This window comes from Notechis scutatus, chromosome 5 (assembly GCF_049901735.1).
Source record: "Notechis scutatus isolate UNSWTSFEM ecotype Mainland chromosome 5, rNotScu1.2, whole genome shotgun sequence".
Classification (NCBI taxonomy): domain Eukaryota; kingdom Metazoa; phylum Chordata; class Lepidosauria; order Squamata; family Elapidae; genus Notechis; species Notechis scutatus.
Window position 1 is genome coordinate 62337198 of NC_142013.1, and position 27100 is coordinate 62364297.

Consider the following 27100-nt stretch of genomic DNA (forward strand, 5'->3'; position numbering starts at 1 on the left):
GCAAAAGCTTTTTTAGTTTGTGTTTTTTCATTGCTTTGGTTATTAGCTGTACAATTTTCTTTGCACCAAACTGATTTGGTGTACACACACGACACATGACAAAGAGTGTAAACCATGACTGGCAGATTGAATGTTACATTTTTCATGTCTTGAGATCCCAGAGAAAATAGATTATTATACAGATTCTTCATTTGGAAAAATTCACTGTGGATTCATTACCAAAAGGACAGCTTTTGATTAAAAATGTCCAATTTTCATTCTGGAACATTTAGAGATTATTCAGTTATTCTCATTTGGTCCCCCTTCCCCATTTCCTTAATCAAAGAAATCATTATTTAGGTAATCCCTGTTGTAACCACACCTGAACTTAAAAATTGGCAGAACAGAACTAAAATTCTCTTCTGGTCTTGGTCCAAGACTTTATTCTTTGTTTAAGAAAACAATTTAGGACTGTAGGTTTAAATAGAAATAAAAAAGAAAAGAAAGAAAAATATTAGAAATTCTACTATCATTTCACCACATTTTGAATGATGATGTTCAGAAATCTAGTTTACTTTGAATGACCTAGCAAATGCACAATTAAAAATGCATGCTTGGAGCTAAAAATCACCACTTTCCAAAGCAACTTAAATAAAACTTCATGATTCTGACAGTATAATTGTCATTACAGTAAAATATGAAAGTCAACTGAAAAGTAAGCAATTCCTGTGAAGGCAATCTGAGGCTCTTTGTTGCAATCTTTATTTAAGCTCTGTCCAGGTTTAACATATATTAGCAACGTCAAGATGCCGCACTGTACTCCAAAAATATAATGTTGAAGAAGCTCATTGATCTTATAGAAATGTTTCACAGACAATGTCAACCCTTCCCTTTGCCCACTTAATCTTCTTCAACTAAAGTATAACCAAGTGATTCAGCTGCAGCAAGAAGAATGTGCAAGTGTGCCTTAGAATGAATGCAAAATATTTTTTTTCAATTCAGGAGTTGAAAGGTATCCTTTTGCAACTCAATAGTCATTACTATCAGGAAGAAATTCTTACTTTTAACAGTGAGGTACATGGACTTGCTGACGTCAGCCCCCACATCATTGCTGACCTTGCAGAGGTAGTATCCACTATCTTCTTCCAGAACATGCTTGATCAACAAGGAGCCATTTGTCAGAAGCTGGATGCGCCCATTCAAGGCAATTGGTTGGAACTGGGGAACTCCAGCACCTATTGGGATAATAAAAAAAATGAATGAGGAGGCAAAATGCCTGAAAGAAGTAACTGATTTGATTGCTACTGAAACAAAATTGAAGTAACTTAGAAGTTCTTTAAGTATATATGCACATATAAGCAGATACATACATATGAGATAGGCAAAAGTTTTTCTTAAAAACTCTTGCAGAAATAATTGATATGAAGGTATACAGGGACACACTTCTAAAAATTACACTGCTCAAAAAAATAAAGGGAACACTTAAACAACACAACGTAACTCCAAGTCAATCACACTTCTGTGAAATCAAACTGTCCACTTAGGTAGCAACACTGATTGACAATCAATTTCACATGCTGTTGTGCAAATGGAATAGACAAGAGGTGGAAAGCATAGGCAGTTAGCAAGACATCCCCAATAAAGGAGAGGTTCTGCAGGTGGTGACCACAGACCACTTCTCAGTTCCTATGCTTTCTGGCTGATGGTTTGGTCACTTTTGAATGCTGGTGGTTCTTTCACTCTAGTGGTAGCATGAGACGGAGTCTACAACCCACACAAGTGGCTCAGGTAGTGCAGCTCATCCAGGATGGCACATCAATGCGAGCTGTGGCAAGAAGGTTTGCTGTGTCTGTCAGAGTAGTGTCCAGAGCATGGAGGCACTACCAGGAGACAGGCCAGTACATCAGGAGACGTGGAGGAGGCCGTAGGAGAGCAACAACCCAGCATCAGGACCACTACCTCCGTCTTGTGCAAGGAGGGACAGGAGGAGCACTGGCAGAGCACTGCAAAATGACCTCCAGCAGGCCACAAATGTGCATGTGGCCGCTCAAACAGTCAGAAACAGACTCCATGAGGGTGGTATGAGGGCCCGACGTCCACAGGTGGGGGTTGTACTTACAGCCGAACACTGTGCAGGATGTTTGACATTTGCCAGAGAACACCAAGATTGGCAAATTTGCCACTGGCACCCTGTGCTCTTCACAGATGAAAGCAGGTTCACACTGAGCACATGTGACAGACATGACAGGGTCTGGAGATGCCGTGGAGAACGTTCTGCTGCCTGCAACATCCTCCAGCATGACCGGTTTGGCAGTGGGTCAGTAATGGTGTAGGGTGGCATTTCTTTAGGGGGCCGCACAGCCCTCCATGTGCTCGCCAGAGGTAGCCTGACTGCCATTAAGTACCGAGATGAGATCCTCAGACCCCTTGTGAGACCATATGCTGGTGCGGTTGGCCCTGGGTTCCTCCTAATGCAAGACAATGCTAGACCTCATGTGGCTGGAGTGTGTCAGCAGTTCCTGCAAGACGAAGGCATTGATGCTTTGGACTGGCCCGCCCGTTCCCCAGACCTGAATCCAATTGAGTACATCTGGGACATCATGTCTCGCTCCATCCACCAATGCCACGTTGCACCACAGACTGTCCAGGAGTTGCGGGATGCTTTAGTCCAGGTGTGGGAGGAGATCCCTCAGGAGACCATCCGCCACCTCATCAGGAGCATGCCCAGGCATTGTAGGGAGGTCATACAGGCACATGGAGGCCACACACATGACTGAGCCTCATTTTGACTTGTTTTAAGGACATGACATCAAAATTGGATCAGCCTGTAGTGTTTTTTTCCACTTTAATTTTGAGTGTAACTCCAAATCCAGACCTCCATGGGTTGCTAAATTTGATTTCCATTGATAATTTTTGTGCGATTTTGTTGTCAGCAGATTCAACTATGTAATGAACAAAGTATTTAATATGAATATTTCATTCATTCAGATCTAGGATGTCTTATTATTGTGTTCCCTTTATTTTTTTGAGCAGTGTACTTAAAGAGCCATACCTATAAATGTAATAATTATTAAACATTTTTTTGCCTGGGATATCTAAAAGTGCATGCAAGGGTCATAATATTTATATACACTTAGTCCTCAAGTTATGAGCAGTCCTTCAATGACTGTTCAAAGTTACAATGGCATTGAATAAATGGTACACGAAAGATTTTCATAATTGCCACTGTTGCTTTCCAGATTCCAAAAGCAAAGTCAATGGGAAAATGGTAGGAAGTCAAAAACCACCATTATGTGAACATCTCCCTTAATAATAGCAACTGACTCTGCCAGAATTGCCATTTCTAAGCGATACTTAGTAATTCTGGTCTCTAGTGCCACCATAAACCAAAATAAATGTACCCTGCAACAACTAATAATTTGATCAATACATTGTATCACCTTTGTTAAGAACAGGAAGTATTTTAGCATGCTATATTCAAACTTCAGGCTGTGGGGAGAGTTAGCCTGCAATATTGCATTCTAACCATTGCACCACCAGTCTCATATAGAAAGAGGTATATATGTCGTCCTTGACTTATGAATGGTCACTTAGCAATTGTTCAAAGTTACCTCTGTAGGGCTACTTATGACCTGGATTCAAAGACAATTCACTTCTCATCTAAGAAGCTTCTTCAGCTCTGACTGGATGGTGGGGAATGGAAGGATTTATATTCCTTGTAGACAGTTAGTCAATATCTGAAAAGCTCAGAAGGGTCTTCAAACAACAAACATATGTGCACACTTTAAACCCAAGAACACACTAGGGCAGAAGCTTGTCAACACCAAGGATAAAGCGCTCAGACACAAATTGAGCAATGTGATATATGCAGTACAATACAGTGAGAGATGTGCAGATTTTACATTGGGGAAACAAAATAACCACTTCATAAATGCATGGCACAACATCGGAGAACAAACTCATCAAGACTAGATTCAGCAGTCCATCTGCATTTAAAAGACAAAGGCCACTCTTTTGAAGACAGCAAAGTCCACATTTTGGACAGAGAGGACCACTGGTTTGAAAGGGGGGGGGATGTCAAAGAGGCCATCTATGTCAAAACTGAGCAGCTTTCTCTCAACGGAGGGGGAGGGATACGACATCATCTATCTCCAGTGTCAGCCCTGATGGATCGGGGCTGCCATTCCCGGGGAGGGGATGTGTGGGGGGGACAAGTAGGGCCGTCTCAGAGAGCCACACAACCATACTACCATGTCCACCACTACCATGCCTCCTTCTCCAAAAAAAACCATAACTGTGGGGGGGGACACAACATTATGAGGTAGACAAAATATTAGACTCCCAGCGGCATAAGGGTTGTCTGCAATACCTCATTTTATGGAAGGGACAGCTGTTGTCTGAAGCATTGTGGGTACGCAACACAGACATGAAGGCATCCAGACTAGTGGACTGATTACACCAGCAAAACCGCACCAAATTGGGTGAGGAGGGGACGGTCAGTGATGGGGGCCCATCTTATTGCACCTTTTGTCTTCCATCTCCATGATAGAGGGGCCGCATGTCAGCCCTGATGCATCAGTGCTGCTATTCCCGGGGAGGAGGGAGAAGCAAGCCGGGCCATATTGGAGAGCCGCACGGCCTTACTACCATACGCACCACTACCACGCCATACTTACTAGGACTGGAACACTTCGTCTACAGCTGCGAAGTGGCCTGAACACTTGAGCTGCAGAGAGGATGCCTGCCCACCACTCAGTGTTAACTGTTTAATGATTTCCTGACTGTTTAATGGTTCCTCATGAGAGGTGAGGTGTGGGGATAGCTGGGTGGGGCTGGCAGGCATGTTTAAAAGGTGGAGGGGAGCACTAGGCAGGTAGCTCTGACTTTATTTCATTTATTGAGTGTAAGTTCGTGCCGTGATTCTTCAACAACAATAAAGCCATTTTGACACAGGACTGTGTTCCTTGGTGGTTTATTCGGTTGCGGGTTAGCGGAACCTGACATCCAGTCTATAACACAGTCCAAGTAGTTCCAAGAAGGCTCCACACCCATTTCCACTACTTAAGTGACCACAAGACCACAGATAAACCTCCTGGTAACCTTAACGACCTGCTAAAAGAATGCAAATGACCAGCTATCTGCAAGGAGTATAAATCCTTCTATTCCCCATCTCCAGTCAGCTGAAGAAGTTTCTTGGATGATAAGCGAAATGTCTTTTAAAGGAAAACAATAAAGTCCAGTTGCCTCCTTACAACAATGACCTGGATAACTGAGACATAGACACCTGGATTCAAAGTTCCAACAGCTGCCTACCTCCATGTTCATGTGATTTTGGTTTGGGCACTCGACAACTGGCCTATATTTCAGTATCCCATGGTAATGGGACCACAATTTATACTTTTTTGCCAGAAAGAAGTATTTACTTCCAGTTTCTGGCAAAAAATGCCCATTGTGGACAATGGATTTACTTAATGATTATGATGATTCACTTAATGACTACTGCAGAAAAGATTGTAAAATTAGTCATGGTCACATTGTGACTTGGCACAACTTATAACTGTAATTCTGGGCTCAACCATGTTCAGTACTACCTGTATAAATGTTTTGTTTATCAACCAGCAGTGCAAATGAGGTACAGCTTTAATGGTAATATCCGATAATACATTTAATATGGAACAAAAGTGTACCCCAAGTTATAGCTTCGGAAAGACAACAGAAGATTTTGTCTTCTTCCCTTTGTAGTGTAGTTATAATCAAAGCACTCATAATTTCTGTTTGTCAATCAAGAGCGTAGCAGATATGATACTACACTACTCTATTTAATCTAGAGCTCTATAATTTTTTTCAAATTAAAAGATACACCACACTTTTCTGTGCACTTTTCAGTGCTGTACCAATCCCCAAGTGGGGCCAAGTGAAAGAGGTGGCTAGTACTAAAATAAAAATAAATTGTCAATTAGTATATTTCCCCCCATAAATATTTAATATTGCCCACTTTTGTTGCATAACAATTAGAAATTTGGGGTCAATTTGGGCAGAAACCTTTAGAGAAGTTTTAGGACTGCTGGAGTTATGTCCATATGTTAATATTCCAAGAGCATTCTTAGCATATATCTATACATAGATGATGATTTTCTAGAGGCTGTTTTGACTCCAGAATGACTTTGACTAACTTACAATTAAAAATAGAAAATTAATAAAAAGAAGCAGCAAAGTGTCCAGGGGTGAAATTCATTTTTTTCCCCCTATCGGCTCTGTGGGTGTGGCTGTGGGAGTGGCTTCCTATAATAGTAATAGCAACCGGGGCGATTGGGGCGATTTTTTACCAATTTAAATTGTCCCTACCACCTCTCCCAAGGTGGGCCGAGGTGGTTGAATTTCATCCCTGAAAGTGTCCCAACACACTATATACCATAGCAATCAAACAACCAGAGTCCCACAAGAATCCTGCCACTAGATCTAGGAGAACAAGTACTTTCAGTCACTTTGGGACTAGATCTGGAACTGATCTCACAATATTGGCTGCTTTGAGAAGCTGTATCAAGTTATTCTGCTGTGCTCTAGTTTATTTGAAACCAGCAGTATTTTCTCTGAACTGTGGTGAATTTGATAAGCTTGTGGGTAGTCTACTTTCCCATTCACAGGAACTTTTGTCTTACCTCTATTCCAGGACTCAAGCTGGCTATTGCTATTCCCTTCCGGGGCACTTACACACATAAAGGCTCAGATTCTCCTTTTGGAACCTAACTGCTCCATAATTTTAAAAGTATCTCCTCCATTTGATAGGCATTAAAAATTGCAACCAAGATTAGAAGATTGCCTACTTGAAAAAATGCTGGTGTTCTATCATTCTACTTCTTACACTACAAAATATTTTAAATGCAAGACAGGATGGTAATTTGGCAGTTGGAAAGCCTCTGTGTGTTTTAGCAAATACACAAATACATGAACTAGATAATATGGAGATACGGATATTTGTTTTGTTGCTCTGTAGTGTAAGGCTGAGAAGAATAGTGATACCTCATGAATAAAGGAACTGATTGATACACAAAACACTCAAAACACTAATGGTTTTCTATATTTCAAGGTCAGCAAAAGTGAGGAACACCGAAGGAAGGGTTAAACTTTTTATGTGGACCAGAAATGGTGGTTATGTACATTCATAAATGAAAGGAGACTGCTCACTAGCACCTGTACAAATCTTCTATACAATATTTGGATTTGTAATCATCTTCAGGATATTTATACTATAGATAATCCTTGGTTTACAATAGCAGTTGGGGTTGGAATTGTTGTCGTTAAGCAATGTAGTTGTAAAGTACAGTGTCACCTGACTGCCTCAGATGCAGTGGCAATGCTAAAAGTTTCAGTTGTCCTCCTTAAACAAAGACCTTTTGAGTGGTTAAGCAAGGGACCATATGTCTGCAGTTTGTGACTTCCTGATGGTTTTCCCATTGACTTTGTAGGAAGCTGACAGGGAAATTGCAATTGGAAATTGCAATCATGTGGCCATAGCTGACTGCAATGTCATAGTCATAACTGGACACCAAGCACCTAGATTGTGATCACATGACCAAGAGGATGCTGCAACAGCCAGAACTACAAGGGCCCTTCATAAGCATCATTCATTCAGTGCCAGTATATTTGTAATGGTTGTAACCCAAAGGCTACCTGTAACAAGAACTCATATCATCTCCTTTATTTTATTTGACTACATTATTTTATAATGAAGAGAAATAATAGGGATTGTCAAGCCCTTAGGCAAAATTAAGAAAAAAACTAAACAGATTTTTGAATAAGGTATCTTTAACGTTAGTCTTTGGGTATCTTAGAAATTCAAAGAAAAAATTTCAACCCTCATCTATCATGAGACTGAGTCTTTTTGAATGACTTGAATCGCTGCTTCTTAGTTTTCTTTGCTACTAGGATTGTGTTTCCATTTATAAAATAAGCTTCTAACAAACTCCCCTTCTACCTTTTGATTACGTTTACCCTGCCTCCATTACTTTTCCAGCCTCCCTAGAATCTGTCACAGCTGCAATACTAACAAAATCAACATTGCATAATAAATGCACAATAATTTTTCAAACTACACCATAATGAGTATCGTTAGAGGTTAGAAATACCTTTGGAGTACTTCCAGACAATGGTAGGAACAGGATAGCCTTCTGCAGAGCAGTTGAGGATCACAGCTTTTCCATAAATCCCATCTTGATCAATTGGCTGAACCACAAATCTGGGGGGAACTAAAAGAAAACAAAGAAAGTAGGACACAATCAGGTTATAACTTTAACTATAATTAGACCCCTTAACCATGATTTTTTTCTTAATAATTTCTATTGATCCTCAATCAAAACTTTGTTTAGCAAATGATATTAGAAACACATTTGGCAATAAAAAGTCTGATAATAAGAACTGCCATACTCAGTGGAATGGATTAATGTCCAAATTAAATAATATGACTCCACACCTGATAGGTCCAGAGGTCTCTGGTATAGCAAGGGAGGAAATCAATGCTGTTTATTATAATTTTCTGTAACTTCCTAATAAACTTTTTGTACAATTACGGGGTGGGTTTTTTTTTTTAATCTAAGAATGTGGTCTCCTGTTTGCAGAGTTCTGGCTTTCATTTCCATCTTTCTTTAGTTGGTTACTATGGATATAGCAAGAACATACATCTTAATGTTATACTTCGAGGCATTTAATTCTTCAGATCATAATATGGTGTAGGAGATGGTTGTAGTTGAGTTGTTAAAAAACTGAGTTACTATCTCAACAGAATTGCAAATTTTAATTTACAGTATCCTTAAATACCCATATAGTGACTAATAAACTATAAACGCTTATGGTAGCCTTGCGTATAAATGCAGAAAACAATTTTCAAATGCTTTTTATACATAGAGATTGATTCTTTAAAAAGAGAACAAATTAATATCCTGAAAAGACAGAATACGGTATGTTCTTGCTGAACGGATTTTCTGTCTCCATTGAAATAAGGGAAACAATTTTGGATGAACAGGAGGAAGATAATTTATTTTTGCAATGGAGTTGTTGCAGGAGTACAATAAATTACTGGACCAAGGCTGCCTTTTTATAAAGCTACTATTTTTTATTAGATGTTTAAATTTATCATTCTCTTGGACAGAAGGGTTTTGGTATTCTCATTTTCTCTGGGGTTTCATTGGAAAGATTAAAATGCATGTATGGTAAAAGATGCCATTTAGAATGTTTTTCTGTTGTTGAAATACTAATATTATGTATTGGGGTGTTACGAATCTAAATTAATAAAAGAAATTCCATTATTCAAAAGAAGTTTTATAAAATGTTAGCATAAGCGAGAAGTCATTTTTGCTGGTTTAAGAAAACTATTATAAATTATTTGTCATGAGCCAGCTGTAAGAAATTTGGCTGATCTCAAAAAACTCAAAAGTAGAGTTGGATCTGGTTTAAATTAAAATGAGAGACCACCAAGAAAAAAAATAGGGCACTGGGTTTCCAAAGGCAGCAATGGGAATTATTTCTTCAATGCTGTCAAAGGTATATGAAGAAAGCCAGGATGTTTTAAGTTTAACTTGTGGTGGGCTTGTTTTCCATGTCTTCTTCTCAAACAAGCATTTTATATATACTTGTAGATTGCTTCTTAGATACAAATGTATATTTTCTTAGGATCATGCAGTCACCATACCACACACAATTTCTTTAAAGAGATGTCAGCATGTGCAAATCTTATCTGCTCCAAGGTACTTTGAATGCCTTCAGCTTTGAATCTGAAGCACAGTAATCCCTATTAAACTTAAAGGACATTCTTTGGGACATTTTTTCCTCTTTGGAATGGATGTATTTTTTTTCCCCAGGAGGCATCATTCCAGTATATTTTATTTTCACAGAAAAAATTTTCAGCCATGTAACAAGCAAACCAGTGGTGGGATTCAAATTCTTTTACTACCGGTTCTGTGGGCGTGGCTTGGTGGGTGTGGCAGGGGAAGGATACTGTAAAATCTTCAGTCAGAGGTGGGATTTGCTGATTCTCCGAACTACTCAAAATTTCCGCTACCGGTTCTCCAGAACTGGTCAGAATCTGCTGAATATCACCTCTGAAGCAAACCCTTGTAAGTTTCATGGTTTATCTGCAGCCTGTTGCCTAGTTCAACTATTTTTGCTTTGCTTCTACTTCAAAAAAAAAATTGCCTATAATTTGAGATCAGAGTGCTTTAAAACAGAGGGTCCTCAACCTTTTGGACCTCAGACACCACTAAATTCATTTTAAATCCCGTGGACCACTAATGTGAATCCAGTGCACCGCTCACTGAAGCGCCTGTACTCCCAGTGACGGGATGGGGTCCTTCAGGCACTTAGATTGGCCACCTGTTTCTGCAACCTTAAACACTCAAATAGCCATTTGGACCCTTTTTCCACAGAAAACAAAACACCAGGATCTTTCCTCTCTTTCTCTCAGTATCTCTTTCTCCTCCCTCTCTCCCTCCCTCTCCCTCTCCCTCTCTCATCTCTCTCAGCCGGGCCAGCCAGTGTCTTGGGGTAGAGAGGAAGTTGCGCATCTCCCAGTCGCACAGCACCAACAAGGGCCGGAAGAAACACCCGCGAGATCCAGCAAGAGATGAAGCTTTGCTCCCACCCTGGAATATGGAGCAAATCTCCATCCTCAACCCTTCCCTTCTCAGGCCAGGCAAGGAGTGAGTCGGAGGGGCAGGCGAGGGAGAGGGGCCAGCCAGTGGTGGATTCAGCCAACAGAAAGCTACAGCGGGGGAGGGGGGGGAAGGGGAAGCCACAGGTTGCCAACAGCCATTGCTTCAGCCCGCCTGTGCTGCCACCCCCCTTCTTGCCACAATAGCACCTTTACCTCATTCCAGCCAGCAAGGGCTGCGCTACTCCTTGAACCTTGCACCTCCTGCAAAGTTGCATGTTCCTTCCTCTACGGTGGACATTTCCAGTCCCACCACAAGCTGCCTGGATGGTCCCATAATCCAGAGCTCTAGTCACAGGACTGGCCCATTGGTCATCCCAGAGCAGCTCCTCCACCTGGGTGTGCCGTGGACCACCAAAATTTTCTCACAGACTAGCAGTGGTATGTGGATCACCAGTTGGGGACCTCTGCTTTAAAAGACCACTTTGACTATTTTGGATTTTTATCAAGGGAAGGAGATGGTGACAGCACAAATATAAAAAAAATCAGGGCAAATCTTATACCCAGATCAACAATGCTCATTTCCTTCATCTTATATCCCTCCTATGACCCACTGATCAATCAGAACTGTTTTGGTAGCAAGGGGCCTTTGACACAGGATTCTTGGCTTTCCAGAGCGGTTGCTGTTTGCCATTGAGGTCTTTTAATTCATATTCCATGTCAAAATGGCTTTAGAGAGCAATGTCCAGCAAATAGATGGAGAAGCCTGTGCTGTCATAGATTCATTAGCCAATGGGAACCTGAACAGATTCCTGCCCTTGATTGTGTTATTGCCAGCAGTGCCATTGAGTCATTGTACTTTGGCAATATTTGTGTAAGGAGAAACATATCTGTCACATTTTTTTAAAGCTATCACATAAATGGTTTCTCAAAATGTAACTACTATTAAAAATCACTTTAGTTAACCTTGTCTTTCATAAATGTACACATTTTTCTTTAGATCTTTGAATGCAGAATGGAGTAGACACTAGTAAAATTAATCCATTCTTTTTCTTTACCACTACTAAGTCCATCTTTAATGGACTCTAGTATTTTGCCCCCACTGGAATGTATCAGAACCTCTCTTATTTCTAAAATGTACGAAGTTGATGCTTCATGCATGTGGATTAGTCTGCTTATTCTATTTTGTTTAAATAATTTCATCCTGTTCTTCCTTTCCTCTTTTACTGCACTTTGGGAATTTGGTTTCTAACGACAAATAAATGAAATTGAATATTTTACAAGTTTATTTCAGTACTACTCTTTAACAATTTTTAACATCCTCAGGATTAAATGCCAATTTAATTTTTACATGACACTTTTTCCTTACCTTTATAAGAACCTTCAGAACTCTTTGTCAGGCTCTCTAGCTCAGACTTAGCAGAAGCTATTTGATGCATCATGGCTAGATAACAATTACTGTTGCAGATACCTCATTGTAAGAAATGTTTGCCTTTATCAATGGAAGAGCATTGGTCCTGTCTTATACTCATTGCAGTTTAAATCTGCTACTTCTTTGTTCCAATTTTCTCACCAATTTTTGATTTTATTGCTTCTCTGTTGGCATAAAAGGCATCCTGCTTTGGGAAAATCTAACTCCCAATGAAACTCCTTCATTCTGGAATACTTTTCACCAGACATTTAATTATCACATAATGTAAAATACCAGAGAGGTATAATAGGAAAAGCTTATTTCTGTTATACTTGTTTTAAAAGTAAATAATAGGAATAGCCTTATTTAAGTTATACTTCCTTTATATATGTAAAATAAATATGCTAAGCATTGTATTAATTTATTAGCACCAGCAATCTATGGTATACAGTGATCCCATGACAACAGAGTGCTTAACAGTAGCCTAAGATAAATCTGACATTGTTTATTACTTCCATCATTATCTATGCTTTTTTCCAGTTGTGTAAATAAATAAATCTACTACAAAACAATTTTTTAAAGATATTTTCTTCAAAAACATCTTTATCATAAAAAGTCACAAAATTATTTTTGTGTAGATTTTTTTGTAAATTATTTTTATATTATTTGTACGGTAGTTAAACATTTTGCCCTATTATTTATTTTAATTATTTTTCAAACATTCTCATTTTTTACAAAGCTTAAAATATACCTTAATTAATCCACACCCCATATTAAACTACATATTTTAAGACCTACATAGTAAGGTGTCATTTGAAATTTAGTTCAAAAAGCTTAAGAGTTATTTGAATGGGTAGTCCCTGACTTACGACCACAATTGAAATAAAAACCTCCGTCTCTAAGCAATATAATCATCAGTGAATCATCATCAGACTGAACCCAATTTTTTAAAAACATTGTTGCAGTTGTTCAGTGAATTTGGCTTCTACGTTGATTTTGTTTGATGGAAGCTGGCTGTGAAAGTCACAATAGTGATCACTGCAACTGTTGTAATCACATGCCCGTTGCCAAGCTCCTGAGTGGCAATCCAGTGACTGTGGGGATGTTGCTATGGTCGTAAGTGTGAAAACCTGTCACGAGTAACATTTTTCAGCCCTATTGTAACTTCAGGCAGTTGCTAAATGTATGGTTATAAGTCAAGGCCATCTACAGTCCTGGTTAATTCATTTCCATTGTGGATTTTTCTTTTTTACCTAGAAATGTTGTGAACTGCTCAAGCAAATTCTGCTGCAATAGAGACAGCAACAATAACTGTGTTCTATGGCTAGCTCTTGTCCTCAGTTAGAAGCTTCAGAATCATCAGAATATATTCATGACATTTATGTAACAGTCCATGTACTGTAGATTTGAGAAAGTTTTGTACAAATTAAGTTAGCGATAAGTTGAATTTAAATATAGCATATATATGAAAAGTTGCATTGAAAAACATGTGTTACAGATAGTCATGGAAGTTGCATATGAAAATATGTGCAAACATGTATAACAGCAATTGCATTTTTTGTGGATTTGTTTAAAATAAATAATTAGTTATGAAAAAGACAGAAGAGCTGGATAATACCTACTGACTGGTAGTGCTAGGAGCCTCTGTCTGGACGCACCTGGATTTGACTCACAGGCTGCCAGTTGAGAAACATCGCCCTAGCATCACAGTGATAGGAGATACCTTCTTAGTAGCTGAGCAATTGATATTTCCAAAACATAAGGCAAGACAGTAATAACCCTTTATTGTAGCAGAATTATACAGCTTGCTTATCAATTAGCATAATTTGTTATTAAAAATGGACAGGCTCAAAACTAAGATGCTGTAAAAATAATTAATCATATTTCAAATTCTTTCAACTCACTCTAAAGATTTTATGTATATTAAAACTTGCAGTGTAAGAACAGACATTTCCTGACTATTGATTGCATTCATTTGTAATATGTTCAGACAAAAGAAATGTGCTATTGTTATGGTATATGTGAGAAGACAAAAGAGCAATTATTGTACACTCTAGTAGCATTTAGTTCCCATCACAACTGGTGTTTGATAATATTATTGATGATACTATTGCCACCATTATATTTACCTCTAACAATTAATTGGCTTTGGTGCTCCACAGCTGCTGCATCATTTCTTGCTATACAGGTATAGTTTCCATTGTGCATAAGGGAAAGATTAGAAATCCTTAAAGAGCTGGTGAAGTCAATGTTGTCAATGGTTACCCCAAGACTGGCTGGGATTGGCCTCCCGTCCTTCTGCCAGGTGATTGTAATAGGCAAGTCCCCTGAGACCACAACACATGGAATGAAGACTCTCTGGCCAATAGAGAATCTTGGAAATTCAAAGGGCTGGATAAAAGGTGGCACTGGAACAAAGTAGAGCAAATATGTTGGTCAAAAAAGTATAAAAATTATCAGAAGAAAATATTTCGTTTAGCATGCATTAGGTCAAACCGTAAGAAATAATTACCATGTTTCTCCAAAAAGACGAGCCACCTTGAAAAGAAGCCATATCACGTTTTTGAGCTCATGTGATCAAATTAAGCCCCGCCTACAAAATTAGCCCTAATTAAGATCCCGCCCAACCCTGGGCGCAGGGGGTGGGGTGAGGCACACAGATAAAAAATAAGCTAGGGTGGGGATGGGGGGGCAGCTGCCCTACTTACCAGGCCTCACACACCCCGACACCTGCCTTGCCTTCTTCTTCTTTCTTTGGCTGCTTTCCGCCACTCTGGCCTCACATTGCCCTGGCCTCCGTTTTGCCTTCAGATTATTGACTCACCTGGTGGCGCTAGAACTGACAGCCCCGCCCAACAGGAGCCGCTTGCCGCTACTTGCACTCATTGCCCCAGTCTCCATTTTGCTTTCAGATGCCTGCCAGAGGGCATTTGCAGTCAATAATAGCGCTCCAGATCTGGAGCTCTGTTATTGGCTGCAAATGCCTTCCAGCAGGCATCTGAAAGCAAAACGGAAGCCGGGGCAATGTGTGCGAGTGGTGGTCAGCCACCGCCAAAGAAGTGGACCAGCAGTGGGCTCCTGCTGGGCGGGGCTGTCAGTTTTACCTCTGCAAGATGAGTCAATAATCAGAACCTTCCAAAAAGAAGGCCTAGCCGTTTTTTCGGGGGTCAAAAGAAAATAAGACCCAGCCTTCTTTTGGAGAAACATGGTATTAATTGTCAAATCTTTACCAATAAAGTGTGGTGAAAGAGCTGAAACTGGCAATGGAGGAACCATAAATTCTCAGATTAGACAAGACTTTTGTATAAACACATCTCATCTGTCCAAGACCTTTAAACAAGCAAGAAACTTATCTTGGAAAGGAAAAAAGCAACACTTTGAGCTCTCTACACTTGTGTTAAGGTTTCTTCTATTTTTTGTTTGTTTTTGCCTGCAATAAAAATTCTAATCTTAGCAGAGCTGGGGCTGAGGGGTTTCTGCCCTATTAAGCTAATTGTTGAATAAGGGGCTCTGTGCACAATAATTAACTGCAAAGTGTTAACTTTTCTGAGTCAAGATTTCAGTTAGGATATTTAGTGATCAATAAGTATGAAGGGCACTGTCTAGAAAAAGTTGATTAAAAATCAGGTGTAAACTGTAGGTGGCTTCTCAATATTGTTCACAACATAGTATCAATACAAGCTTTAGCAAATATTTTTAAGGTCAGAATTTCTACAGCCAACCAACTAGGCCCTAAGACCCTGTGAAAGTAAGACTTGCCCCACTAAAGTTAGCTGTCTGATGTGATAGTAGTAGTTTTTATGACTGGTACTTTTCAAAGCTCTCATGACTCCAACTTCTGGTTGGAGATGGCATGCAAACTGGAAATGCCAAGTTACATTTAACATCTCCATTGCATTCGTTTTTGACAGACAATTCGCATACATTCACATACATGTAAGCCAGAGCATGATCTATGATAGGTGCTTATCACCTTCATTCCCAATTTTACAAGCATTTTTAAATTACAGTCCTGTTTTACCTTTTACTGTCACATGTACACTCTGGCTAGTGGACAGTTGGGGTTGAACCAGAACATTGCATGTGTATTCCCCCTCATCCACCTCCTTCTGCACATCTGAGAGCTTCAGTGTTCCATTGTTTTCAAAAGCTACTTGACGATGATTAAAAGGGAGCAGATTAGAATTCTTATACCACTTGATTGAGTAATAAGGGTAACCAATAACACGACAGTGAATGAAGGTATCCCGCCCTGCTATTGCTGTAATATTTTTCATTGGCCGAATGCTGGCTGGTCCTGTAAAGATAAAAGCAAACTCAGTTAAGAAAATATTGTTTTCTTCTAAATATATAATTCTTTTAGATCCTGAAAACTGCAGCTTACTATAGTTCCTTCCTCTTTTTTAACTTCACAGAGCAACATAAAGGGCTCTTCCTACTTGTTTTGCACTTTTCAATTTTTCTAATTCTACAACAGCCATATTAATTAATTAATTAAACTACACATTGGGATCACTAAACCCTTATGACTAAAATCTGTGTTGAATTACAAATTAAAAGCTAGTGTAATTTCAGTTAATGCCAGATAAGACAAGACAGAATTAAAACAGTAGCCCGACATTTCTAAAATTAGGGTGAATACAACTGTTTCTAACCTGTTGCATTCCAGAGGTTTTGGTTGAAAATTTGTATCCCCCTCAATCAGTAGCATATATATTCTGAGTGAAGAGGTATGCTCTGATACATCTGACAGGATGTGGACTGAATTACAGATATAAACTGAAATACTCTTAACCTGCATACTAACAATGAATGTTAAATTCTTAAAATAAAAAAGGTCATGCAAGCAAAACAAATTCTATAGCAAGTTAAAAATAGCTAAATTGATTAGTATGTATAACATACATTCACAGTATGTGCTGTGCTTATTTTATATAATGGGCTGTCATTGCAATCTGGCACACATTAACTCAGAAGTAAGCCCTATAAGTGATGCTTACTCTGAAGAAGCTGTCCTTAGCATTATAGTCTTATACCATTATTCCTTTATGAGAAAAATAGAGATAGCATTGGAAAAAAAATTCTTAGCATTCTATAGCAAAGTTCATACATGCATTTATGCTTTATTTTACTATAATGACGTTTAATTTTTTATTTTTTTTTGGAGGAGCTGATTTGACAAGCACCTCTTACGTTTATTCGAGCCTGGTAGAGGACGACTCCAGCTGAGTTGTTGGCAGTACAACGATATACTCCGCCATCTCGGACCTGAGTACTGGAGATGTTTAGGTAGCTGACTACATTCCCCTCAGAGGTGATGATCTGACTAATACGGTGGTTCCCATCTTTAATTATGGGATTTTCATCTAAAGTCCATGTGATGGTAGGAAGAGGAGTTCCTTTCACGTTGCACATCAAAGATACACCCTCTCCTGGGCTTACCACTTTCTCACTGAAGGCTGAAATTATTTTAGGAGTTCCATCTGTAGAAGGAAAGGTAATCTAAGTTAAAAAGAGAAGATACATGAGACAATTTACCACAAAAGAGTAAAATCTGTTTAGCTCCTCTGTTTTAAGAAAAAGGAAACCAAATAAATGTTAGTTTCAAAAAGTAGTTCTCAATTAGTTCTCATTTTGGCCATAGTTATTGCTTATTACTTATTTTTCCATTTGCTATTTCATATTAATGTTATTGCTTTCAATTAATTAGGCTAATTATAAATTTACTTCTGAGTTAAAGTAGTGAAATAAACTAGGAAAGGAACAGAGATGACTTAGTTAACTTAGAAAATTTTAACAAAAGTAGAACTTAGTATATCCTCAACCCAAGCACAAGGTCTTATGGAAGTTATCACATGCCTGTAAATCATATACATAAATATATAACTGTGGCTGTTTCTTTATCTCAACTATTTCTTTAAACTCCTCATTAGGGGTCTGTGGGTGTCAAGTGCTTTTAGTATTAACATTAAATGTGTATGTATGCACATGTATTCAGCAGTGTCCTTGTGCAAGTAATAGTTGTTTAAAAGAATAGTTGGGAAGAACAGGAAGAGGCAAGACCTGAAACTTCAGATTGGTAGAAATATGTCCAGAGAATATTGTTTACTCTGAATGAGCTTAATTCTTTAGGGACAGAAGAACTACATATTGAGGAATATGTTGATGGATATGAGAAACTTTTATATATTATCTTTGAGAAATCCTGGAGAAGGGTGAAGTGTGGAAAACATCAGAAAATGTTCCTGTTTTCAGATGGGGACAAAAAAAGGACTTGCTAATCATGGCAGCACTTTGATGGCAAGATTTGTGAAGAACTCTTCTTCATTGCACATGTTTGCTGTTTTCAAATAGCTTAATTTGTATTTATCCACTGAGCTTCAAGATGGATTTGTTGACTAAAATGGCCTTTCCCATATTTTCTATTTTCAATACTTGATGGAGAAATTTTGAAAATCAATGAATCAATAAAATAAAATGAAAATTCAACCCAAACATAACTTGTTCAGTTTCTACTAGAACCAAATGTATGATTGGATTCCATGAAAGTTGCGAGCTCTAACCCCTAACATTAGTCTGAACAGGCATGTATGTAAATATATAAAGTTACAGTGTTCCCTTAATGAATCTAGAAGTCTAGTATGTAACACTTGTATGTAACAACCCAACCAAACACATACCAATCTAACCTATCTGAAGTAAGGGTAGATGACACACCAGCATTTAGGAATTAGTACTGGCTTAGTTATTTTAAAGAAACCTTTGATATATTCCTCTTCTGAGACATTCCAAACAAAAGAATAAAACTCATGTTGACTAGCTCATGATTCCTTTTCTCATGACAGTTACAGCCACATATACTGTAGGGGTAGAAGATTATTATGAGATATGAACGAATTTTAACGATTTGCAAGAATTTGCTAAATTTGCTGTTTGCATCTATTTATACCACCAGTGTTTTAGAAAGGAAGCAACACTTTGGCTTATTGTGGAAAAATACCTTCAAATTTTAAAAAAAAATTCAGAAACTTGGAATTATAAAGTTAACAAAGAATTAATAAATGAATAATTTCATATTATCTCTTTTAGGTAGCACAATATTTAGGGAGATTTAAAAATAATTGTGGCCTGAGAATGTATAAATCTCATACCAAATATTGCTTACAATCTGCAAAAAGGACCCGATTAATGATTGCTGCTGGGCCAAATTTGGTTTTCATTGTAACCATAATTACAATGAATTAGGAGAGACTCATACATTAAAATTTGTGGGGATCATTAGAATTACTACTATTACCGCTACTACTACTGCTAATAGCTAATGCCCTCAAAATACTGTACTGTTTTGCTCCAAGGAGAATTGCAGTTTAATTCTATCAAAGCAATCCCAACGTATATACAAGTTCAAGGTGCACATTATGCACACTCCTTGCATGAAACTGTTTGAGAGCTGAGGTCTGCAATAACTACTGGATCATTGGAAGTTCTTACACTTTCATTTTCTTTTGTCTTGGTTTAAGAGCAGGTATAGCGATCTTGCCACACCAAAGTGCTTTTCAACTGTAAGTGCCATTTAATAAGCATCCAGACAAGGGTGGGAAAGCCAGTGACTGGGTCCTCTATTGAAGCATGATTCACAAGGGATCCCAGAATTCTAATATTTTCTGCATGAAACCTATAAAGATGTCAACCGGGGCATTCAGTACTCTGTAGCAAACCATTCTTTTTCTGTAGCACTCCCAGTTTACAATCTTATCTGAACAAGCAAGGAAGTGTTAAACCAAAAGGGCTGCATGCCTGAGACTTCCGTCTCTTCTCAAACCCTTCCCATCCTCTCCCTGTGCATTAGCACTGTCATTTCCCAGAAGACAAAGAGCTACAGGCTTTTTATCCTGAAGTGGAATTGACACACAGCTAATAAATCAGAGAATGTGCTTAGTCTGCTCCTTTGCCTTCCACTTTTTTTAAAAAAAAAAAATTATACAAGTGACAGGCTTTTTGCAGATGAAAGCAGACATTATTTTCCCAGGGAGACCTATGTCTTAGAAATCCCCCCTGCTGCTGTACTCTGATAACCTGCACTCTCTCAACATCATTAAAGATGATCAATATGCTCTTTAAGGCTTTCTTAGTCATGGGAGATGGTTGCCAAGGTAACTAGATCCACACAGGTAATATCCTCCCTTTTCTGTGACTATTCTGAAATTAGTTTTCATGCCATGTTTGCACTGTAGCTTCATTAGCTCTAAACAAATTTATAATTTTCTTCACGATTATTAGGGGAAACATGGTGTCAGCAATTTGTGCTGATTGCGATGGTTTCAAATAATGCCTGGGATGAAATGTACAGCGCATGTATGGACTTTTTTCTTCTTACACATTTATTAATAGGGTCAACAGGTGGTTGTTCAAAAACATTACAAATAGCATTCAAGAATATGTTTCTGAAGGATAGATACTAATGAATCGTCATGTTACTGTTAACCTGATTTGTAAAATAGTATAAATACTATTTGGTCTTACTACTAAATTATGAACAGCATCTAAGAAGTCACCTGGAGATGAACATAAAGACAACAGCTGTTCTGAAAAGAGGTACCTGTGGGAATAATGCTAGGAAGGTGATGATTTTCTTTTCAAGATATAACTGAATAGGGAGTAGTAGAAGAAAGCAACTACAATACCTAAATAGGAGGAATTTGGTTGGTACTGACTTTATTGTTGGCTTATCATATTGGTACTAATCTTTTTGTCAACTCGTAAAGCATTCCTGGCTTGCTCTTGAGTTGCCATAAGAAGAAGTGGGGGAGAGCTGATGGAGCATTTCATTGCTATGATCAGAAGCACATTCCATGCATACCTTTCTCCAGATTGTGTGTCAAGTTACCAAGCCCAGCTGGAGAAGCGTGTTTTCCATAGCCCATGAAAGTGCTTAGTTGGAGAATGTGATTTATGACACTTCCTGGGAGGAGGGGGGAAACAGGGTCGTAGGTGAACAGTAAATTACGTAGGGCAGAGCCGACTGCACTTGGAAAAAGTGCTGACATGTTGGAACCCTGACACTTTTATAGAGTCCTGTCAACCTATTCCATATTACATTGTCATTCAGATATACCTTATAGAATATGGCTATTTTCTCAACTATCTATCCATGCTACCTTGAAAGTTTATCTGACTATTCAAAACAGAACACAAAATAACAATTGGAGCATCATTTTAAAAATGGTGATCCATGGCCTTTATCCAGACTTCATCCTTGGCAGGAAGTACTACCTTAATTAGCTGAACTACTGTTTGTTCCCAAGACATGATCAGTCAAAATGTAATTAGTTCACTTCACTTTTTCAAATAAGAGGAAAAAATAAAAACAAACTAAAATAAACCCAAATACATTTTTATAGAATTGGGTGGAATGAAGGCTTCTGACACGTAACCTTAGTTACAAGGTGGGCACATACAAATGTCTTATCTTTCACTAGTTTGATTCAGCAACTTGCAACATCTCTGGCAATATAAAAGGAATTCCTCGTGATGCAAGACAAGGCAAGAAAGCTGCAGAATAATATAAGTAACACCATAAGCAAAACAAAGAAAATAAATAGGAAAACAGCACTTTCCTTTTCCCTGTAACAATGGAATGGAAAAGCTTCATTTGGCCTTGTGTGATAAGACACGCAAGAAATTTGTCTCCAGTTCAGAAGCTCTCAAAGTAGATGCAAAGCAACAGAGTACTGATAATAATAATCATAATATGATACCAATAAGAGGGGATAGTAGAGAAGATGAGAAGGACAGCCATACCACAAGGGTAAAGAAACATAAAACAATATTGTGAGGAGTAGGTGTCCAGCCTGGTGATCGCATGAGGGAAAAAAACTGTATCTGTGTCTAGATGTTTTGATATGCCATGCCTTATTAGCAGCATTCTGAGGGGAGGAGTTGAAACAGTTTATGTCCAGAATGTGAGAAGTCTATATAGATATTTTCTCAGCCCTTCTTTTGACCTGCACAATATACAGGTCCTCAATGGAAGGCAGATTGATTGCAATCGTTTTTTTTCTACAGCTCTAACTATCCAGTGGAGTCTATCTATATCTGTTCTGTTTAGTTGCGGTATCAAACCAGATAGTTATCAAAGTACAGATGACAGACTCAATAATTCCTCCATAGATTTGTTAAGAAAATTATCAAAAGTAAAAAAAAACAACCTCAACAACTTGATGTAGAAAAAGAAGTTTCTTTTATAAGGAAATAAGAATTCCAGGAAACTGTATGCTATGATACTGTAATCTATACACTGCTACAGTACAGACACTATTTCAACTCATATCAGTTTTGACATGTTTCAGACACCTCTTAAAAGGCCTTTCTTATGAGTGCTACAATGGTGTGTTTTGAATAAATATTTTTGAAATGTATACTTTAAAACTAATTTTATATTTTATTAAAATATATAAACATTATTTCAAGATGTCTTTTGAGAACAGTGAAAAGGACAGGCACGGATTAACTTGTAAAGTGTTTACATACATAAAATAATGACTGACCTTCTAGCACCACTTGAACATAATCTTGTGCAGACATCTTGTCTTTGCGTACAAAACACTGGTATGCCCCGCCATCACTTTTGGACATGCCATCCATAATAAGAGTCTCATGATTGACCCCAATGATTCTCACATTATTGCCAGTATTGATGATTTCTCCATTTCGATACCAGAAGAGTTCATGGTCATCTGTTCCAGACACACTGCAGGACAAGGACACTCGACTACCAACGCTGCTCTTAACTTTCCGAGGACTGATGGTGGCTTTTAGAGGCTCTGGAAGAAGGCATTGAATTCAGACATTTTATTTTGGCCACTGATGAGCAAACCAAAAGAGTAATGTTTAACTCACTGAATATCAATACAGGCTATGAAGAATATAAAGGAATCACTTTTTTAAAAATAACCACTTCAAATAGCAATGTTCCACATCAGAAAGGGTTTGGCTGCTGTAGGAAAATAGCAGCATGACAAGCCTCCACCACGTGAGTGAGCTAAATTGGCAACAGGTGGATATTTCAAAAATATTATTGAGAATAACAAGGAGAGTAAGCTGCATAGCATACATAAGTCTATATATTTACAGCCAGATTCACAAGAAATGACTTTCAGTTGCCACTGTTACCCCCTCTTAGGACATCTGAAATGATTGTTTCATTCTATATAATGGAGTTGTGGAATTTAATCCAAAACCTAATAAAGATAACCAGACAGAATCATGCTGCTGCACCAAATAAATATTTAAAACTAACTCCTACAGCCCATGGACCAGTAAGATAGAGCCCAGAAAATGGCTGCTCTATTTTTAGTTTGTAGAATATTCCCCTTTTTGCTTATATCATTAGTCATATGTAGAAATATTCTCTTGTGTGGAGTATAATCATGGTTCTATTCTGAGCATGTTCAGCAGTGTTTCTTGAGTTAATTTTTTTTTACCACATATCTAAGGGCTTGTTTTAGACACTTTAGTTGGAAGAAATCACATGTTTTAAAAGAAGCAAATGTTAATAATCTTATACTTGTGCAGATCATGCAAGGATAATTTTAACACTCACACCTTTGTAGCTTCTTAGTGAGCTAGTAAGATCTATGAATCTTTGTCCGAAACAAATAAACTACCTATCACAAACCCATATTCCTGTTTGGAAATGGAGATAATGAAAGTAGTTGTTTTCTTTATGCAGGCAAATGTTTGTTTCTAATAGACAAAGCATAGGTGGTGTTCTATGAGTACCGAAGTTTTGCACAGTGAAGGCAACTAACTAAAGGCTTATAAACTATTAGAATAATAGTTATGAAAAATATTATGAGGCCTATTTGAAAGGATTTGTTCTCAACACTATAGCAAACATACATTCTGAATACATATGGTACATATTCTCAAGAACACCAGTTAATGTCTTTTTAATCTATATATTTTTGTGGGGGATATGTCAGAAAACAAACAGGACCACTAAGCCCTCCTTACTTTTGTCTTTAGACAAATTGTGAAGAAAAAAAAAGCAAATGATGTTCTGGTGAAAATTCAGAGTAAATTCTTTTATCAAAATTGCCTTGAAACTGGATGAGTATGCTTCCAAAATAAAAGGTGATTTCTAAGCAAAATATTCCTGCCAAATACTGAAAGTCTTTTTTATTTTTCCCTTTTTGACTTTTCAACTTCCCTCTAGTTCTTTAATCTTAATATATATTTTCCTCAAACAATCAAATTACCGATGGAAAAGAGATTCCAGTTGTCACCTTTCAAGTAAATCAGAGCAGAGTGGGATTATTTGAGGGGAGGGGGAATAGCTGTAACAGCATTACTTAGGTTGATCTTTTCAGGAGCTATGAGAGTACCACAAAGTTGTGAGTGAATGATTTAGAGCAGGGGTGTCAAACTCACATCAGCATGGTGGCGTCATGTGATGTATCATGACTTTCCCCGCCTTTGCTAAACCAGGGGTGGGCGTGGCCAGTGCATGACGCATCCGGTCCACAGGCTGTGAGTTTGACAGCCCTGATTTAGGGAGTGCCTTGCAGCAGCTAGCAGTGGCCAATCCACTGCATTCTATGTTTGTGTAGGCAGATATCCTATTTCACCAGAACTGTTCGAAAATATTCTGACACTAATATGGGTTAGCAATTCAAATAATTATTTCAAGTATTTCTAGTATTGGGTGTAAAGCAGAGAGTTTTCCTGAGGATAACAAGGTAGTCTGTTTCTGAAGTGGTAAGTGAATGACTTAATGGACTGAATGACAATGCTTAAACTCTAACTGGATTAAAAACTATTTAAACTACAAACAGTGTTTGTGTTCAGTGTGTGTATACTCATTGGGCCCTTCCTGGCTTGACTACTGCTGCAATACTCTTCTAGGGGTTAATCCCCAAACCCTAACATTGGTTATGGGCCCAGCAGCATAGTCTAACTAACCAGGATATAGCAGAGAGAGTTGGTGTGAGTTGCACATTACTGTAAAAACAAACTGTTTTAATTAGTTTAAAATAGTCAAAATATCTGAAGAGTAATGGCACAAGTAAATTTGTCACAACTGTCCATGATATCCAGGCTGGATGGAACAAACTATGTTTCATGGTCAATGAAATGTAGTTTACTTCTACGCAGAGAAGGTTTGTGGGACATTATAGCAAACCCACCAGATGTGAGTAGCTGGGATCCTGCTAATGATGATGATAACGAAAAGTTACAAGACTTTAAACTGAAGAATGAGCAGGCTTTATGCATCATAGGACTGACTCTCTGTGATCAGCAGCTTGTCCATATTCGTGGAGAAGAAAATGCTGCAAACTGCTGGGAGAACCTCAGGAAGATTTATGTTCGGGACAGTGTAGGAGCACATATAAATCTTACACGGAAGCTTTTTCGAACGCATCTTCAGAGGAATGGAGATATGTTAGTTCATTTAAACTGTATGAAGAGCATTTTTCAAGATTTGCAAGAAAAAGAGCTTATATTTAATGAACTGCAACAAGTCTACATAATATTATCTTCATTAGATCAAAGCTATGATGACTATGTGACTTCGTTAGAGGTATTGCCAAAAGAAAGTCTCTCATTAACCGAGATTACAGGCAGGCTACTAGAAGAAGCCAGAAGAAGGCGTGAGCGTGACGAGCTGAGAGAAGATAAGAAAGAAGAGAAATTATCTTCAAAGTTTGAAAGAAACCAGCAAAGCAAAGTAAAGCACCTGGAAGAAGAGAATTTATCTTCGACAGCATACACAATTAAAAAGTGTTTTAATTGTGGAGGCAGAGGACATTTGGCAAGGTTCTGCAAAAGGAGAAAAAGCCAGAATGTAAAAAAGCCAAAGAAAGCATTTGAACTAGCCATGTTTAGCAACTCTGATGTGAAGAATAATTTATGGGTGGTTGACAGTGGCGCATCCCACTGCATCACAAGAGATAAGACAAAATTTATAAAAATGTCTACAAGCTCTCAACATATATCTCTTGCTAACGGCTGGAAACTGAAAGCTAAAGGTCAAGGTTTTGCACGTTGTCCGTACATAAACCAGGATATAAAAATGTTGTATGTACCACAACTAAAGTTTAATTTGCTTTCAGTAAGGGTATTAGATAAATTAGGTTATGTAATTACTTTTAAGGATAATAATTGCATAATTGAAAAAGATAACAAAAGGGTAACTGCAGCTTTAAATGGAACATTATATGTATTAGATAATAGTAAGAAAGGGGAGGCTCAAACTGTATTTAATAATATAAAGCCTCATAAAGAATGTATCCATTTATTGCATAGGCGTTTGGGGCATGTAAATTTTAAAATGCTAAAACGTACAGTTGAGTTATCTGAAGGAATAAGGTTAAAATCTTGTGATAAATATTTGCGTTGTAATGTTTGCTGTGAAGATAAGAGCAAAGGTATTGCCTGCAAATAGGCTAAATGGTTTCAAAACAAAAGAACCTTTAGAAGTAGTATTTGCAGACATAATAGGTCCAAAGAAACCCAGTATGGGGGGTGCTAGATATATACTGAGCATTATGGATCATTATTCTAGATATGGGTTTTGCTATTTAATGAAAAGCAAAACTGAAACATATCAACATTTTTTCAATTGGCTTAGGTTTGCTGAAAGAAAGTCTAAACGACAACTGATAACTCTGGTGACAGATAATGGCACGGAATTTATTAATAACAAATTCCAGAACAGACTTAAGATAGCTGGAATAGAGCATAAGAAGTCTGCTCCATACAGGCCAGAACATAACGCTTTTATTGAAAGAAGAGGCCAAACACTACAGGCAATGGTTAGAACAATGTTAAATGATTCTGGGTTACCTGATTCTTTGTGGGGGAGGCTACAATGTGTGCTAATAACATATTGAACAACGTTGTTAATACAACAACAGGTGAAATACCATTCACCAGGTGGCATGGCAGGAAACCTGACCTAAGTTACCTGCACACATTTGGTGCACCAGCATGGGTGCATATTCCTGCACAACTCAGAAAAAAAAGGGCAACATAGAGCTAAAAGATTTTTTCTTCGTTGGTTATCA

General features: G+C 38.1%; 2 protein-coding genes across 3 annotated transcripts in view; one reads left to right on the plus strand and one right to left on the minus strand.

Moving 5' to 3' along the window:
* LOC113424465 (cilia- and flagella-associated protein 47) overlaps window positions 1-27100 on the plus strand; it is an 851958-nt gene that overhangs the window by 742267 nt on the left and 82591 nt on the right. The gene's annotated exons all lie outside the window — the stretch shown is intronic.
* The window catches only part of DSCAM (DS cell adhesion molecule), a 205701-nt gene that overhangs the window by 172265 nt on the left and 6336 nt on the right, over window positions 1-27100 (minus strand). Inside the window, exons 3-8 of one of the 2 annotated variants that reach the window (XM_026673964.2) lie at window positions 22580-22855; window positions 17219-17515; window positions 16054-16329; window positions 14162-14440; window positions 8106-8225; window positions 1041-1214 (exon numbers count right to left, since the gene is read on the minus strand). In XM_026673964.2, the coding sequence (XP_026529749.2) occupies window positions 1041-1214; window positions 8106-8225; window positions 14162-14440; window positions 16054-16329; window positions 17219-17515; window positions 22580-22855 (1422 nt within the window). Of the gene's footprint in view, window positions 1-1040; window positions 1215-8105; window positions 8226-14161; window positions 14441-16053; window positions 16330-17218; window positions 17516-22579; window positions 22856-27100 lie in introns of those variants that run through there. The other variant, XM_087966873.1, reaches the window with a different exon arrangement.